The sequence below is a fragment of the Pecten maximus genome, chromosome 4, assembly GCF_902652985.1.
Source record: "Pecten maximus chromosome 4, xPecMax1.1, whole genome shotgun sequence".
In the NCBI taxonomy this organism is placed as follows: domain Eukaryota; kingdom Metazoa; phylum Mollusca; class Bivalvia; order Pectinida; family Pectinidae; genus Pecten; species Pecten maximus.
Genome location: NC_047018.1, coordinates 40,512,234 through 40,530,410, shown reverse-complemented (window position 1 = coordinate 40,530,410; position 18,177 = coordinate 40,512,234). Strand labels below are relative to the sequence as shown.

The 18,177-nt window shown below is 35.3% G+C and overlaps 1 protein-coding gene across 1 annotated transcript; it reads left to right on the top strand.

The window, feature by feature from the left end:
- The first annotated feature begins 2,462 nt into the window (after nt 1-2,462).
- LOC117326082 (N-acetyltransferase ESCO2-like) lies at nt 2,463-17,939 on the top strand. Its single transcript, XM_033882686.1, has 11 exons — nt 2,463-2,547; nt 3,382-3,472; nt 5,003-5,329; nt 5,976-6,644; nt 7,897-7,981; nt 8,204-8,335; nt 8,717-8,812; nt 9,803-9,880; nt 12,028-12,093; nt 13,244-13,413; nt 15,013-17,939. Exons 2-11 carry the CDS (start codon nt 3,399-3,401, stop codon nt 15,140-15,142), a joined length of 1,827 nt encoding a protein of 608 aa, XP_033738577.1. The 5' UTR covers nt 2,463-2,547; nt 3,382-3,398; the 3' UTR covers nt 15,143-17,939.
- The last annotated feature ends 238 nt before the right edge of the window (nt 17,940-18,177 follow it).

Genomic DNA, 18,177 nt, shown 5'->3' with positions numbered 1-18,177 from the left:
ATTTGATTCGGAGCCTTGGTAGGAATTGGCCGCGATGTCGTTTGATTCGGTGCCTTGGGGGAACTGGCCAAGATGTTCGACACTTGTCGATTAGTTTATATTCACATGACTAAAGCATCAAGGTTTTGTTTCACATTGTGTTGCTTTTTATTTAGTTATCATATCACTAATGACACTTAACGAATTCAATTTATATGGTATCACAACATTGAGTTGATGGTATCATCTAATGGCAGATGGGTGGTCGGGTGGCACAGTGGTAACACACTTGCCTTTCACCTAGGCGGCCGGGGTTCGATTCCCCGATCGGACGTGAAAAGGTATGGGATAACCTGCCCGACCACGTGGGTATTCTCCGGGTACTCCATTTCCCTTCCACAGTAAGACTCATTGCTCGCTTCCATCCAGGCCAACAAGAGTGATTAATATAAGTTGATATAACTTGTTTCGCAATTCTTGTAAAATAAATGAAGTTTATATATTTTCAATAGCAGATTATCAAAATTAACAAGATTGAAATATTTTGGATCTTTAACTTTGACATTGCATGAAAAATACAAAGGAAATATAAAGATGTGGTGTCCAGAGTACAGGGAAAGGCCGGTGCAGTAGGACTTTCTCAAAATGTAATAAAAAATTGTACAGGATTCTCCTTGGTGGGTTCATAATGCATCTGGGTATCAAGTAACATTGTATAAGAGTGGTTATAGTGAATTTATTGTTCGTGTGTTTCCTTCTTTGTCATTATTATAAAACAATACCTGCTATTAAGTATTGATACTGAGTATATAAAGAGAGGTATATATAGCAAGTGTGTTGTTGAAGTGAAAAACCACCCATATAAGCATGATTTCGTTTTTCTGCATGCATAACTAATTTCTATAAAAGCACTGAATATTTATTGTCGTATTTCGTTCGTATTTGTTTTAATGAATCGTTTTCGATATGAAGTGGGATTTTTTTTGTTTATTGGCAACAGGTGCTTCAAACTATAATACCTTTAAGCTTGCGTTCCGTTGAACTAAGGGCATTTGCATGCGTATTTTATCCTTTTTTTACATAACAAATAACAGTAACCCATAATCACAAACTGTGAAGTATAATCAAAGTCAACAAGCGATGTACTCAGTATTTGTGTTTCCAAAGTAATTGATAGTGTTCTATCTTATTTCATGGATATCACAACAAACTGTTGTATATATATATGTACATATGTCTATGTTGTATGACTGTCATCAACTAACTCTTCCGTTTTACCTTCTACACTTCGTTGTTGGAAAGGGTGATAATTTAAGTTGCATAACGTGTGCCCAATCCTTTTGTTAAACTTTGTGCAATAAAATATGTTTAAACTAATATATGTACATAATTATTGGTCCATTGTATCACAACAAACTCTGTTGTATATATCTGTACATAATTAACGTGGTATCACAACAAACTCTGTTTTATATCATACATGTACATACTTATTAGTCCTCGGATACCTACTGGCCCAGGTTCAGGCGAGAACTGCATTACATTAGAACAATGGTCTAGCTACAATACATGATACAGGACCTAAATATTAATTGTTCTGATATCAAATACCAGTCCAAAAGGGTAACGGGTCGTTTTGCGCTAAACCCCGTTCGCCTCGCTTACAAGTAGAATTAATGCTGATAGTGACTTCATGCGGTTTAAAGACATACACAATTCATATAGCAAACCATATGTTATGCTAAATACGCCGAATATTCATAATTCAACCAGACTGTATATATGTAAAATGTTGACGTGTGTGCCAAATGAACAGGGACAAATCTGTAGAATTTGTGAGCGGCCCATGGTTGATACAATAAGACACTTCACCAATAATTGTACGTCTACTTTTCTTCTACTTTGGCGTCCAAACATATGTTGTTCTTGAAAATTTGTCGGAACAGGATTTCGTCAAGACCCTTTTAAGGGCAACCATGAAAAACTATATTTTGAAAATGAAACGATTCATCAAGAGTTCATATTAGTCTGTGCATTTTACCTCCGAAAAGCTGCAAACGTATACTTCAATATTGATAACTAAATATATTTCCATGAAATAAGAGACATTGTAGTTACGACTACCAAAACAACATAATTTCTTTCTAAATACTATTATTATATACATGTACTCTCATTTTTGAGGAATGAAGAATGATGATGATTTCATTTCAAAATATTAATAATTTTTGTGGTATAGTTGTAAATATAATTATGTAGAGAAAAAGTAAAATGGAATGCTTATTATCAATTTATGGAAAAGAAAGATGATGATGATGATGATGATGGTTATCAATTATCAATTTCATTTGATCCTTGGCTCCAAAGTGGGCGAAGAATATAAGTAAATCCGGAACAGCCCGTCCGTCCCGAATCTTCCGGTTCTGATTAGAGTTCACGCTTTTATTTATATCGTCCAATCAAAATAGATTATTCCGGCAACCGCGCCAAGTTCGCCCTTCTTAATTTTACCGGGAATGATATGTCAGCATTTACGATCTGCTAAACTCAGTTTTGTGTTGTGAAAAGGTGAGCTCTGTCTTTATATTATCAATTAATACAATACTTAAAGTTTTGCCATTTCTGAAACCAATCATTGCATCCTGTTTGCATGGTTTAACTTAGGCCTACTAGATTTCTATTTCATGTTTATTTACATCGCGGCGGTGTGTGACGTTAGGCGGGCAGTAACATATCGCACTTACATAAGTCAGTCAAGGCGGCTAACGGCATTAAGTTTATGAATTATATTGATATAGAAACCAGGCCAATATAGTATTCTTCAATATCACCAACTTATTTGAAGGCAATACATTAATTGCACTGTCGAATTATAAAGTGTATCTGACCACTGGACCCCCCCCCCCCCCCCCCCCCCCCGTATCTGACCACTGGACACCCCCCACACATCGTATACTTCCCCAAATATAAATCAGACGTCGTTGACGTTTAACATTTTAACGAAGTTGTCTGGGTGTAAACAAGAACAAGAAGAAACTGGCAGATATACTTATGCGGAATCCCATATACAGCACGCAGGAATTCGGTTTTGGGATTTTTAATGACATGTATATGACATCAGTTATCACTTATCAAACAGCATAAATTAATTTTCAGAATATGTTTATGGATACTTCATTTATAGTGTTGTGAACTGATGTCATATATTACTCAAAATCCCGAGCCCCTGTGATACAGCAAAACAATTGTGTACTGTTTATGTGAACTAATTCCTATGAGCTCAACAAAATTAAGTTCAAGGTAATTATAATTAGTCCTTTATTTAAAACTTGCACCTTTTTATGTTTGCATTTCTACAGTATATCATAATCTACAAGTGTGCGATTAATTTTGTTATTTCAGTGGACTGCTTTGTCTAGATGGTCACTCTAAGCATGGCTACAAGGACCAGAAAGCGGCGCTGGCAATCTTCCCCCGACAAGAAATCTGCAAGGTTGATTGATAAATTAATACAGAATTTTCTGTTGGTGTTTTAAAACGAAATGTTTAAAAGAAAATTTTTTTATGATCATTGTTACCCTTGTAAATACTAGATACAATATACTGATCGACTAGACTAGAAAACTTCTCTTTAGCTCAATCTGCTGAATATATATAAGACTGATAAGTCAGAGGCCCAAGGTTCAATCCCTAGCAGATGCATTGAAATAGATAAAATAATTCTCTCAGTTACATTGGTGCCCATGTAAAATTTCTTAGTGTTCCTTTCACATGCATCAGTTACTCCTATACATATATGAGGTCTTATTCCACCTGATTACATTGGTGGATATTGCGACCTCATATCCCCTCAGCGTGTTTTTCTTGTAGCTGCCAGCGCCCTGATTCTGGGGCGCGACAAAAAAAGTGTCATAAACCATCTAAAACGATAATTCATGTTAACAAATATGTGTACGCTTACTTGTTGATGAAGTATCAATCCATTTATGCACAAACTGTTGATGGACACCTCTTAAATATAATTATATCCACAATAATTCACTTGCAACCTACTGTGTTCAAATATTAGGTCACTAAAACAACTTTGCTGTTCCGGTTATTATAAAATACGGAATTCAAATAAAACGGATAGCGTAACGTAATATTTTCACAGCGTTTCGTTTGTTTCGTCTATTTCAACTCCAAATTTGGATAAACCGGAAATAACCTTGAGAGGTCACAATCAAAACAAGTATGGCGGTATATACAAATGGGACCTACGCTTAAACTACAAAAGAGGCTAATAATCACTGATCTTGGATATAGATATGGACACATGTTGTGTAACTTTGTGTATTTATGATAGATAAATAGAATAAGGTAATTCAGATCATATGAAATGTGAGTAAAGATAACTTTTAAACGACTTTAATTAGGTGGGTCACAGCAACAGGTTTTACGTGCGGTGGTGATTAGAGGTTACATGACAGCCTGTCAAAAGTTTCCTGTCGTGTAAACCTCTAATAGTATTGGAGTAAATATAATGCATCAGTGTAACCCTTGGAAAATCTAGGACAGGTTCTTTTCTGGAAATTGAGTATGTCTCCTTGATAAATTTAAATAGTGCTAAACACTAGCCACAATATTAATGTTATTGATTAGAGAGAACTCTTCTTTGTCCAGATCATGATCATTTGAGTGTAAAACTAGTAAACACTAGGTCAGGTCACAGGCTCTATCAGAAGCATTAGAATTGACATAATTGATAATGACCAGGTTTTTGTGCAAATTTTGTATATAGCGTGTCATCTTCAATTTATTGTCCTGTCATCTTGTCATTATCTGTTGTGAAAATTTGTTGCAGAAATTTTTTTATGAAGTCTGTCTGGTTGCTGATGTTATGTTGAATCCTTTACCACTTTGAAAATAACAAAACCCCGAAAATTCTGAAGTACTTTTCACGATCTTTGAAAGCTTAATAATTTTTTTTAATCATTTGCAATTTGACAAACAACTTTTTACTGTTTTGTATGTTACCTTGTAGAGCAAGTCTGAATTTTTGTCAGCTAGAAAATACACCTCCCAGAAAACGAAGAGCAACAGCAATTGATGATTCACCTTCGATCACTGATGAAACATCAGACAATGAGTCTGAACCAACCGAGGAATCTTTTACCACCAAATCCTTCTATGGTGGTAGACAGAAGAAAAACTTCCCTCATTCACCAGGTAGAAGAAAGGCAGCTCAAAAGGTTCGGTCAAAACTCTCGGAGGATAATTCAGTCTCTGAAGATGATGTGATGACTTTCAAATCTAGTAACGAGGACAGCAGTCCCCATTCTGATGTCTCTATGGCTGTATTGAGGACCAGGTCAGACACCATATTATTTAATCTTTAAAACATACGGCAAATGAAAAGTGAGATTTTGAAAATATTTGTTTCCTTTGTCAGACTGCAAACGGCAGTCTAGACAACAGCATTTGAAAATGGGTTATTAGAGTGTTAAGACAGCTGACAGATTGTTAAAATTGTACACATTTTCTAGGAACTTTTAACATGCTGCCAATGATGTAAATAAACAATAACATATTTGCATATCACTTTTCAGCTTTCATGCAAAAAGATATTTATAAACATAATTAAATAAGATCCAGTTCTATTTGTCTGACGTGTGACGTTTTATTAATTTATCATGTAACAATGACCAGAGTCATCTGTAAATAAACACAAGTACAATTATTAATGTTGACATGCAATGGACATTTACATAATTAAGAGTTAAAACGTGTCTATATTGTCACATAACAATACGACATACCTACGAGTCTCGCTGAATAAGCCAGATGTTATCTCACATCTCCTAGAAACCAAAACGGCACACTAATAAATTCCAGAATTAACTGGTCGCTCAGTCTGAGGGTGATAATCCTCTAATTATCTCTCATGAAATCTATGTGACTTTAACTTCTTACATTCATTTAAAAGCAAAATATATTGTACTGATTTTTTGTTACAGAAAAACATCAAATACCAACGGGAAAATCTTCCAGAAAAAAATAACAAAAACTACAACTACAACTGTGAAATCTCTTGCTGTCAATGAAACATCCAACACATGCAATACACCTCAAAATGGCAGGAAATTTTTCAAGCACAAAAGTCCAGCTTCTGCTAGCAAGGTGGTTGGTAGCAGTGTCATTATCCGGAAAGGTTTCAACTTGAAATTTGTTCCTTCAAGGAATTCAAAAAGTGCTGGACTGATGAAAAAGAAGAAATCCAAGAAACTGGTAAAGGAATCCAAAATTAGTAAATCTGTTGAAGGCAAACTCTCAAAAACTTCGATAAATATAGACACACCAACAACGGATTCTGCCTGTCACAGTACTATGTCGGAAGTGTCGACTGCAGAACCAGAATGTCTGACATCTGTCCAGCCAGAACAGTTTGGGGCCTCAGAGGACCTGTTTCCAGATAGCTCTGAGGTGTGCTCAGATATGACAAAAGATAACAGCAACTCTGCCTCAAACTGTTCTTCACTCGCCAGCAGTATGACTGACCTCACGTCCGTAGTCTCTGGTCCAAGTCTACGCAACAGAGGAAAGGATCCAGTTACAGGAAAGACATTCTTTCCCATTTTCAATTCCTCTCAAAATTCACCACGGTCATCACCATTGCTAAGCAGGAGGTTTGTTTTTTCTAAAATTGGTACATTTTTTTATCATTAGAAGTGACAATGTCAGCAGAAATTCTAGTTTTGAATAATTTTGGATAATGCAATTCAATTGATACCAAACATTATATTTTTAGCCCACCATCATCAAATGGTGGGCTTTTCAAATCGCCCTGCTTCCGTGGTCCGTCCGTCCCTCCCTCCGTCCCTCCGGCCGTCCCTCCGTCCGTAAACAATTCTTGTTATCGCTATTTCTCAGAAAGTACTGAAGGGATCTTTCTCAAATTTCATATGTAGGTTCCCCTTGATGCCTAGTTATGCATATTGCGTTTTGAGACCAGTCAGAAAACAACATGGCCGACAGGCAGCCATCTTGGATTTTGACAATTGAAGTTTGTTATCGCTATTTCTGAGAAAGTACTGAAGGAATCTTTCTCAAATTTCATATGAAGGTTCCCCTTGGTGCCTAGTTATGCATATTGCGATTTGAGACCAATCGGAAAACAACATGGCCGACAGGCAGCCATCTTGGATTTTGACATTTGAAGTTTGTTATCACTATTTCTGAGAAAGTACTGAATGGATCTTTCTGAAATTTCATATGTAGGTTTCCCTTGGTGCCTAGTTATTCATATTGTGTTTTGAGACCAATCCGAAAACAACATGGCCGACAGGCAGCCATCTTGGATTTTGACAATTGAAGTTTGTTATCGCTATTTCTGAGAAAGTACTGAAGGGATCTTTCTGAAATTTCATATGTAGGTTTCCCTTGTTGCCTAGTTATGCATATTGCGTTTTGAGACCAATCTGAAAACAACATGGCCGACAGGTAGCCATCTTGGATTTTGACAATTGAAGTTTGTTATCTCTATTTCTCAAAGTACTGAATGGATCTTTCTCAAATTTCATAAGTAGGTTCCCCTTGGTCCCATGTATTGCATTTTTGGACCAGACTGTCCTGAAAACAACCTGGCAAACAAACATGTACAGCCATTATCGTTAAATCTCAAATTTCTTACATAGCTAGGATTCCCTTGTTTGAAAAGTACTGGAGGGATGTCTCAATTTGCACAGATTAGTAAAATGAAGGGAAAAGTAGAGAAAAAATCAATCTGACATGGAACCTATGAAGATCATTCAATGGTGGGTGCCAAGATCCCTCTGGGATCTCTTGTTTCAAGTATTCTTGATTTTGTTGGACATATACAAGTCAGAATATCATATTAAATCAGACTTTACTATAAATCTATATTTTATTTTTTGCCAGTAAGTCCAACTTGCGTTTGTCACCGAGAGTGTCGCCACGACATCGTTTACGTCCTGACAAAGATACCCAGGAACAGATGATACTGGTAAGGTTAAGTTATAATTAAAGCTGGTTGAATTAATTAAGCTTACACAGTTAAATATATCCCATGGCCATGTATACGTACATGTAGTATATTTAAGAGAGATTGAAATTTTTTTTTATGAATGTATGACCTGTAAATATGAAAGTGTAGAAAACAGAAATTGTAATTCAATACTGGTCTATTTGTCATTGAAAAATAAGGAGGTTGCATTGGTTTGTACAGGATGCTGGCCAGAAGAAATTTGGTGCGATCCAATGTGATGTCTGCAGTATGGTGTACACTCCAGGTGATCCGACGGACGATACCACTCACAACAAATTCCACCAGAGTCTTCTAACAGCACTCCGCTTCCCTGTAAGTCCCAACATTCAACAATATTTTGGCATGCTAATGACCGAGAATGGTTGGTAAAAGTGACATGCTTTTGAATTGCGTATTGGCTGTAAAAAATTATAAAATACACTATCATGTTTTAACAAAATGTTTTTTTTACAAAAAAAATAGGAAGGTTTGAAACTTCAACTTCATTAAAGGATATTAGCATTAGCTGGTATAAGACATCTTGCATGCTCTGGTAAGAACTTAATTCAAATAGAAATTCATAGCTTATAACACAAAAAAGTCAATTCCTACATATTAATTAAAAAATGTGTAGAAGTGGCAATTAAACTCTTTACTCTTGAATTTCTCAACAACAGTAATAGGTACTGATCTCATATATAACTGTATTTTTAGGGATGGAAGAAGGAGAGAGTAGTCCAAGAATATCCAGACCTAGGTAGCCGGATTATCATGGTCCTGCATGACGACCCCAAGTATGCTATCAAAAAGGTGAGACATGTGACTCGGCTCTCAAAAATGAACAATCATCCATTTGATTATACTCCTTCATGATGTGGAATTACCTCCCCTTGTTTTAAGAACTTTATCTGATGCAAGTTAAGTATTATGAAAGTGAATTGTTACCTATCAGGGACCACGGTGGCTGAGTGGTTAAGGTGTCCCGACATTTTATCACTAGCCCTCCACCTCTGGGTTGCGAGGTTGAAACCTACGTGGGGCAGTTGCCAGGTACTGACCGTAGGCCGATGGTTTTTCTCCGGGTACTCCGGCTTTCCTCCACCTCCAAACCTGGCACGTCCTTAAATGACCCTGGCTGTTAATAGGACGTTAAACAAAACAAACCAAAACAACCAAAGTTACCTATCTTATTGGTATACTCTAAATATATTCCGACTGAAGACTGGTGTATTCTTCAAATCTAACAGAAAATGAATTCATCAAATACATTAACAAATAGTTATGATTCAAATATTACACATATTTCTTGGCACAAATATAACTAATTTAAGGAGGGATGTGCATTTAACAGATAAACTTAATGAGCATACCTTTTAAATACACTTAAAACTTTTAATGAAATAGGGAGTATATAATTGGCATTTTATTTCCATTCGTGAAAAACCCTTGCCAAAGCATTGTAATGCTGTTTAATAATTTGTAGCTTCATAATTTGTATATATGATATAGAATAAAAGTCACTGTGTCATGAAACAAAATAGTTGCAAATTAACCTTTCAACTTGATCACAACTCTACCACAGGCTTCCTGATCATACTTTCAGACTTGTGTGTTGTTTTCAGACTGTGTAGCTACTTCACGAGAAGGTGGTGTGATATATGTTGAATGCAAATAATAAAAAAAGGACACTCTGGCCTCTAATAGACTCTAATGATCCTGCATATTTCATATGTCTGTTCAATATTGTATAACCGTAAATACATTTTAATTAAGATTAAATTAAATTTCATGACATTGCAGGTGGACGACATCAATAAGATCATGGGACAAGAACTGGGCTTTCCTGAGGCATCCCTTGCTTTCAAGTATGGATACAAGGTAATGTTCTACACTGGGTATATGGTGTCATAAGATGAGGTATGCTGGTAAATTTTGGTAGTTATATGTCGTAATGGCAAGTTTTAGTGTCCTGGAGCAGAACTGGTAAAAAAGTCTTGACAGTAAACAAAAAAGTTGATTTTTAGGTCATCTGACCCAAAGGGTCGGGATGACCTATAGTCATATGCATTGTGCTTCGTCCATCGTCGTCTGCTGTGCGAAACTTTTAACATTTCAAACTCCTTCTCAAGTCTTATTAGTGGGATTCAGCTCTAACTTGCCTGAAATGATCCTGGGATGGTCTTGACTAAGTGTTTTTGTTTTTCAATAACAAAACAATAACAGCGGCAGCCATTTTGTAACATGATTGCACAATCATGGTTTTCCTGAACGAAACCTATTTCAACATTCTTCTTTAGTGCCACCTGTGGTATTCAGCTCTAACTTACTTGAAATGATCCTGAGATGGTCCTGAGCAAGTGTTATTTTTCGGGTACTGTAGGTCCCAAAATCCAAGATGGCTGCCATGGCCAACAGTGCCACTATACTTGCTACTGAGTATATATACTGTACTACGTAACAATAGTACATGGGTCTTGTAGTCAGATGACCATTAAAGCCCATGGGCCTCTTGTTGAGTTTAGAACTTACTGAATTCCATTACCATAGTTCGGTGAGTTACACATTGTGTCATAAGTTCATAACTGTGCTTGCGCTAGCCATAAGCCATAGCCATGTTGCCAGTGGCTAATCTTAAGATGGTTTGGCTAAAGACAATCGCTATTTTCACCAGATTTTTAGCCAATGTAGCAAAGCACAATAAAGCATGTCATGTGTGTTGGTTTATATTCACAAAAATGACTACAAGAAATTTTCTCCAATCATTATCGCTAGCACAGGCATTAATATGATTATGGTACCTTACTCCATAACACAGATTGGCTTATATCTCTCTTGTTGAGATCAGCAAGCTACAGTTGACAAAATTTTTAGATTGAGATTTATATAGAAGGACTTAGTGGTTATGTAGTATAGGTATAGTTTGTATTCTCATTTGTAGAGATTGCAGCTGCCTTGATAGATCAAGTATATAGAATTATAAAGATGTATGGAAAGTTCTTGCCTTGTTTGTTTTAGAGATTTGATGTGTCATAGTATAATTGGTGCTTTTATTATAGATATAGTATAGTTATTTTAAAATTACACTTGTCTATTTTAAAATTACATTTGTCCATTTTCTGTTCCTCTTGCTTGGTTTTGATTTGTAACAAAAAAAAAACTGTTCTAAATCATTAATAATATCGAAAGCCATAATTGATTTAATATCTATTAAAGTAAGTTTCCAGTTTTAGGCAAGTTTCTAATTATTTTTGAAATTCAAATATTTTTTAGTGTTTTTTGCCTCAAGCCCCATTGCCATAAAATTCCTGCTGTGAAAATGTAAAATGGATTCTCCTAGTGTTTCAGACACTGAATTGTAATGTAATAACATTGCTAAAGAATTTTCATGATATGTGCTATGGTAAAAAAAGGAATAAATGAAGAAACTACCATGAAATACCTTCGTAACATGTTGATGTCTTATATAGTGTGAACTTAATTGAGAATAAAAATGATGTGATACTTTCTGGAAGTAACGGTGTCGGAAATACTATGAAGAACAGCAGAACTGACAATAAATATTTTATGTTTATTTTTGGTTCATTCATATATTATAATACATTCATGTTTTAATCAATCAGCAGATGATATAGGTAAGCCTGAATGGATGTAATAACTGTATTTTAGACACCATGTTACTTCCATAATTTTCCATGTCACTCATCTTGCCATTCAATTTCTGAGAAGAAAAAAAAGTAAGTTGAACAATCTTTACTGGCATTTCTGTATTATAGCATAATGAAAGGTTATAAATCTATGAACATAATTCTGATTATAATAACTGAAAATTATAATGAAGAAATAACACTTTGAGCCGAATACTGGAAACTTGCTCATCTACAATTGGATATGAGAGTGTATTAGGTTTTGTACCAAGCACACATTTGTGTCAATGCAAAACTATTAAAATATCTGATTTACTGTCAGATGAACATGATGTTTAATTCCTTCTGAACAGTGTTAGGTATGATCATTACATTTTACAGGTGTTCTTGTATATCTCGGATGACAAAGCGGTAGAGGGTTGCTGTGTAGCAGAGCAAGTCAGCCAGGTAAAAATCAAACCCTTACACTTCTAATCCTGTTACACATGTATGTATTGTACCTTGACTTAAGTAGCTTGACAGTTGGGTAGACCAACTTTCTAGAATTCTAAGATACCAGGGTTTAATTACATTTCTGAACATATAACCCTGGTATATATGAAGTAAGTTGTGTATTTGTTGTGATACCCAAGTCTGGTTCAGACACTTGTGTTTTTAGTTTGTGCCTTTTGAAGAAGTGGGGAGGGTGTTGCATGTGTTGTCACGTGTCCCGGAATATGTGTCCAAGTCTACATCCGAATCCATGTAAGGATTTGGTGCAAGTGTTGAATCGCTTCAATATATTGATAATTTGTTTGTAATTGGATTGGATGCCAATATCTGGTAGAGGGACTTGGGTCTATTCCATTAAAATATCTACCTGGCCCCAGGACTCCAAAATAGATAACTTCTATCCTTGGTTAAATTGCCTTCCTATTACTTCTATGTAATTTATTAAATAAATTATATTGTTGGTAATCCTAAACAAAACCTGGAGTCCTTGTAATTGGGTAGGGTAGATGTTTTACTGGAAAAGCCCTTGGTTTTCCAAGATTGACCTGTTGAAAGTTCAACCTAAGAAAAGCTTTGACATATAATATAATGTATTCGGTCTACTATTGTCCCTGCATCTCTATTTGTTGAAGTTTCCGCAGCAATTTCATGTATGATTTTCAAATCAATTTTTATCTTTTAAGTTCAAGTTATGAATTACCCAAACTTGAACTGCTTGATCTCTATTTGATTTTCTACCTTGACCATAGTACAGAAATACAAGCTCTTGGATAAAATTTTGACAGTACTAAGTATAAATATGAATCACTGAAAATCACTTTCTAGAACTGTTACTGGTATGAAATTTTTGTCATGTGTTTCCATCCTCTGTTTTTCGAAGTCATTCGAAGAATTCGCTCAGAAATTAAAAGATGACATGTATGATAAATTGAAACTGCAAAGTTTATTTTCTATCCATTTACTGTATTTAATTTTGTTCATTTGCTTTAATGAAAATATGTTCAGGTTGGCACCAAGGTATTGGAAATTAATTATTAGATTCACTGTTTATAGCTTTAGCATTTCTATGAAAAAGAGTTATGATTGAGATGTGTTTGTGATCCAGGGTTATGCTGTGATCGGAGACAGTCAGTCGAGTCAGACCTCTCAGCCTGGACATCGCCCATGGTGCTGTCAGTCTGAACCACAGCCAGCCTTAGTAGGGATCAGCCGTATCTGGGTACACTGTCAGCAAAGACAAAAGGGTATTGGTTCCAAACTGCTGGACTGTGTCAGGTGAGCAAATCTGTCCGTTTAATATCAGTTTTAAATGATTTGGCCATTCCGACAGGAGTTGTGTGTCTTTGTGATCTGATAATGCTCTCTGGAGACTTTCAGAATATCTATAACCGGTCTTTACCCTGAAAATATTGCATTTAAAATTTGATCTGTCTGCCTCTTAAACTAGAAGGCCCCAAAATGTGACATGATAAACACAGGCTTATTAGTTACCCACTGGGAACTTTGTAGGGAGGGAGAGGGGTATATTTTTATGTTGTGTCTATCCATCCGTCGGTCTATCTTGTCCAGACTCTTGTCATTGGGACTTCATTTTTGAAGCATGGAGGCAGTGCGTCATGTAATAGGTCACGGTGACCTACATTTTGACCTATTTCAAAGGAAAAATTTCAGGGTTAGCACGGGCCTTGAGAAAGTCTTGAATTTCACCTTGGGCCTTGAAAAGCCTTGAATTTCACCTTGGGCATTGAAAAGCCTTGAAAATTGGTTTACAGCCTTGAAAAAGCCTTGAATATTAAGGTTTCATTAGGATAAGTGAAACCCTGGCCACTGATTATTTGGATTCAACTTTGTCTATGCCACCTCCCATACAGACGTTAATAATTACCATGTCAAGTTGTATTTTGATCAAGTGGATAATTATAAGTTGCCTTTTTGTTCTCTTGTTCCCTCTCAAGATGTCTTAGATGATAGGTAAAATGGGCCTTGAATATTTAATTAAGACATTGAAAAAGCCTTGAAAAGGCCTTGAATTTGGTTTGACAAAATCCGTATGAACCCTGAATTTGTCTTACTGTGTCTCCTGCAGTTCTTGTCACTGAAACTGCATACTTCGGACTTGGGTTCACCTATGTAAGTCTGTATCAAATGTAGGTCACATTTCGACTATTGACCTATAAAAAAAGTTGCTTCTGCCTGATCTCCTGCACTACATAGATTCACTTGAACTTCTGACATCACATACTAAAATTACTTTAGTGATATTCTTTTGTTTATTCGCATTAATACCTTCAAATGCAATTCTTGAATTTTTAGTTCATACACAAATACATCATCTTAGCATTCTTGGCATATATTTTCACATACGGTGGGGTATCAATTAACCGCATTGTCTTGTTTAAATGTATCGTTTGGTACAAAGATTAAAATTGTCTTACCATACTGTGTATTTGTTTGTTATAATGAGTCCATCATTTTAAAAATACATTAGTATGATTCAGGAAACTAGAGGAAGTAATATTTAAGAATATTTGTAGATTGCAGGTGACAATAATTTGTCTTATCATTATGATGATATTGCTTGCATTAAATTCTTTTGTTGGTTCTTTTACCCTGGATTTAGATTTTAATAGAATTGGGGACAGTATGAATTTTGATGCCCCGTCATGAAATTTTTGGGGGGGAGGGGGAGTATATAGTGGTACCCATGTCCATCCCGATGCAACGTAAGTAGTTAATCTCAGGAAACTGCTGATGCGAGCATTTATGCCTTACAGACATTTCTAGTTAATTTATACAAAATGAATATATCACTAACTGTAAGTAATTCATGTACATTATGGATACATCTGATAGCTCTCACTTACTTTCCTCTAGGCAATGGTTTGAGTATGGTGTTTTCATCGAGAAGAAGCAGATGGCATTCTCGGATCCGACACCGGATGGAAAACAGCTGGCAACTAAATACACTGGAACACCAAACTTCCTTGTGTACAAGTACGGGTAGTCCTGCAGTTGTGGGCAAAATGTAGTGGACACTGATCAGTACCTAGTCAGTCGCAGTGATGTCAACCTTGAACTCTAGATAGGAAAGGAATTGAATGAAGTGTTTGGTTAAATAACAGTCATACTCGTTAACAATTTGTCGTCAGGGAAGATATCCCATTTTAAAATGATTGACTTGTCAAGAAAATAGGTCAAGAAAATACGACCATATCAATAATCTGACCGGTTGTGAGGAGGATTTGTTGGCAGTTTTCAAAGGAAGATATCCCATGTGACTGTGATTGACAAAGTGGAAGAAGACCTGTTTTTGGTATTACAGATAAATTTAGCTGGAATGTTGACTTGTTATATTGAAATATACTTTTGTTTGACCTGAATGTCTAATAGTATTGGTATGCTTCTGATATATATATTATTAGTGATATTTTACTATAAGCTGCAAGGTTCATATGTCATACATGATGGTATCATAGTCAACTCATGATAAAGGGTTATATATATATATATTATGTCATCAAACCAAAAGCAAAAAGTCATAGACAAAATGAAATTACTTTACGTACATAGTGTTGCATTTTCCTGTTATCATGATCAGTATTTTAAACAAAGTAGTAAAAAAGACTTGTGCAATATTTATTAACCATATATGTTATCCAAATAAAGCAGTAATATTTCCACTTATATGTCCTACTTTCCTCTTGCACTATTTTTCATCCAATTTTTTTTTTCTGCAGCTTACTATGTCCTCACCAGAAGGTGGTCAGTAGCATTAAGTTTTACCCTTCATCTCTATATCCAACAGTTCTGTTTTTTTTTTTACCGATATTGTCATGAATTCACAGATAGCAATATGGTTGCACCGTTTTTTGTAAAGTTAATAAGGAGTCCAGGATCAATTCTGTACAGGTAAATTAGACCCTTACTCATTAATGACACTATGATATGATGCTACAATTATTTCAATGATGACACAGATTGATGAGATCAGAATGTCGAAATAGGATATTCGCGAATTCTGTGACAGTGCTAAAGTGATTAAAGTGATATATATAATGCAATTTAAGTCATTTTTGTCGTGATTTTCTTTTTGACCTCCAATTGGAAAGTCTAGATATTTCTATTGGTTTGGCAATATGGTGTCATTAATTCTATTAAAATCAAAAAAACAAAATGAGTTTTTGTTTGTTTTGAAAGAGTATATACTTTATAAAATTACTGCAAATATAACATATATGAGTACTCAGAAGTATTACGAATTCAGTTAATATTCTTGTACAGGTGTACGAGAAAATCATGATATCAGTGGTTCAAAACACAGGAACTGACAATACATATTTTTTTATGTTTAAGGAGTCACTATGGATAACACAAAAGGACAATTTATAAATCTGGTCAGTAACAAAAACATCTTCTGGTTCTGAGAACAACTAATGAACATATTTCTAGTTTGAAGATAATATTCGGATATTCCTAGTTTAATTTAAATGATAAATCAAACTTTATTTTATGTTGGCTTCTTGTGGTTTTGTTAATTGGTCCATCCTCTGATTGCTTGTTCTGTAGTTCCTCTCGATCACAGGTGATAAGGTGTAGTTTTGAATTAAAGTTCAATAGATATGATTATTTTTGTTGGTTCGTGCCTTTGTTTTAAGGAATATGTAACTTATATATTAAGCGGTATGCTTATGTGTATCTTGAGATTCTGTGTGACAAGTGAAATTCAATATTAAGAAAATACCGTTTTTCCTCTTTTTTGTCAGGTTATGAATCTTCAGCAACAAAGTATTTTCTCTCATATTAACTTGTGTGTGTATATTGTAATGTTTTGACCTTTTATTATGATCCTAAGATTTACATATAGAGGTCAAGACTTGAAAATAAAGTTGTAGAATCATTAGGTGTTGTAGCTATATCAAATGAAACCTGATGAATAGAGGGGTCGTTATCTGGCTTGAGAATTTACTAAAACACTATCCTGAATCAAAACTGTTTAGTTTTCATTTATACTGGTGAATATGCTTCAGCAATTATTCCAGACTTGTCCACTTTTTGTTATGATTTAGGTTCATATATACCAGTTAATAAGATTTATTTTGAAGATATATTTGAAAGAGTACAAATTTGTTTAGAAAACTGGTTTCTATGTTTATGTTTGATTTCATAGGAAATGTTTACTATCATTTAGCAACTCCCTCTTGAAGTTTGTTTACTTATTTGTTTTACAAGGACTATGTCATGTTTTTATACCCCCGCAACGAAGTAAGGGGGGGAATACTGGAATCAGGTTCTCTGTCCGTCCGTCTGTCTTTTGACGCATTTTGTCCGGACAACTCCTCCTAAACCGAAGGGCCGATTTCAATGAAACTTCACACAAATATAGAGAACCAGGTGTAGATGTGCATGCCACTTTCTTTTTCTCAAAATTATGGTTGCTATGGCAACTGGTCACTATATTACTGGGTTATCTTAGTTAGCCTCTAATTAAGAGTTCCAATTCACCATTGACTCATGTAGATTGCGGGGGTATTAGTCAGCCATCCTGGCGACAGTTCTAGTTTTGTTATGATTTCGCACAAGCTGGGTTGACCTCTCCATCACCAGTGGAATAGCTAATGATGTGATGGAGTAATGTATGTTGTTCAGTTGAAGACATCAACAATTACATGTTAAGTGGTCAGAGATTTGGATTCATTAATACTTGTAGTTTAATTTTAGAGTATAGCATTGTTGATTTCTTTCCTCATTTTAAAGTTGTTACATTAAATGGATCATGTAATAAATTTCCTTTATGTAATCGATAAATGATATTTGTCTTTTGTCAATGTTGCCGTTTGGGCACCTTCTCTAGCAGTGAATGTTTTGAGCTTCAAAGATTGTACAAACGATCCACAATCAAATACCACTACATGAATATAGGATAGATTTGATCACATGGCCTGAAGGGCTGGTTAGGCTTTGCCTTGGCATCAGTCTGACACCTCACCGACTTCAGTCTCAAGTGACCAACATATTCTAATCACCTTTTGTTCGTTTTGT

Coding starts and splice junctions, on each gene's coding strand:
- LOC117326082 (XM_033882686.1), top strand. CDS start 3,399: ATGGTCACTCTAAGCATGGCTACAAGGACCAGAAAGCGGCGCTGGCAA. Junction 9,881..12,027: donor CTTTCAAGTATGGATACAAG/GTAATGTTCTAC, acceptor TACATTTTACAG/GTGTTCTTGTATATCTCGGA. Junction 12,094..13,243: donor TAGCAGAGCAAGTCAGCCAG/GTAAAAATCAAA, acceptor TTTGTGATCCAG/GGTTATGCTGTGATCGGAGA.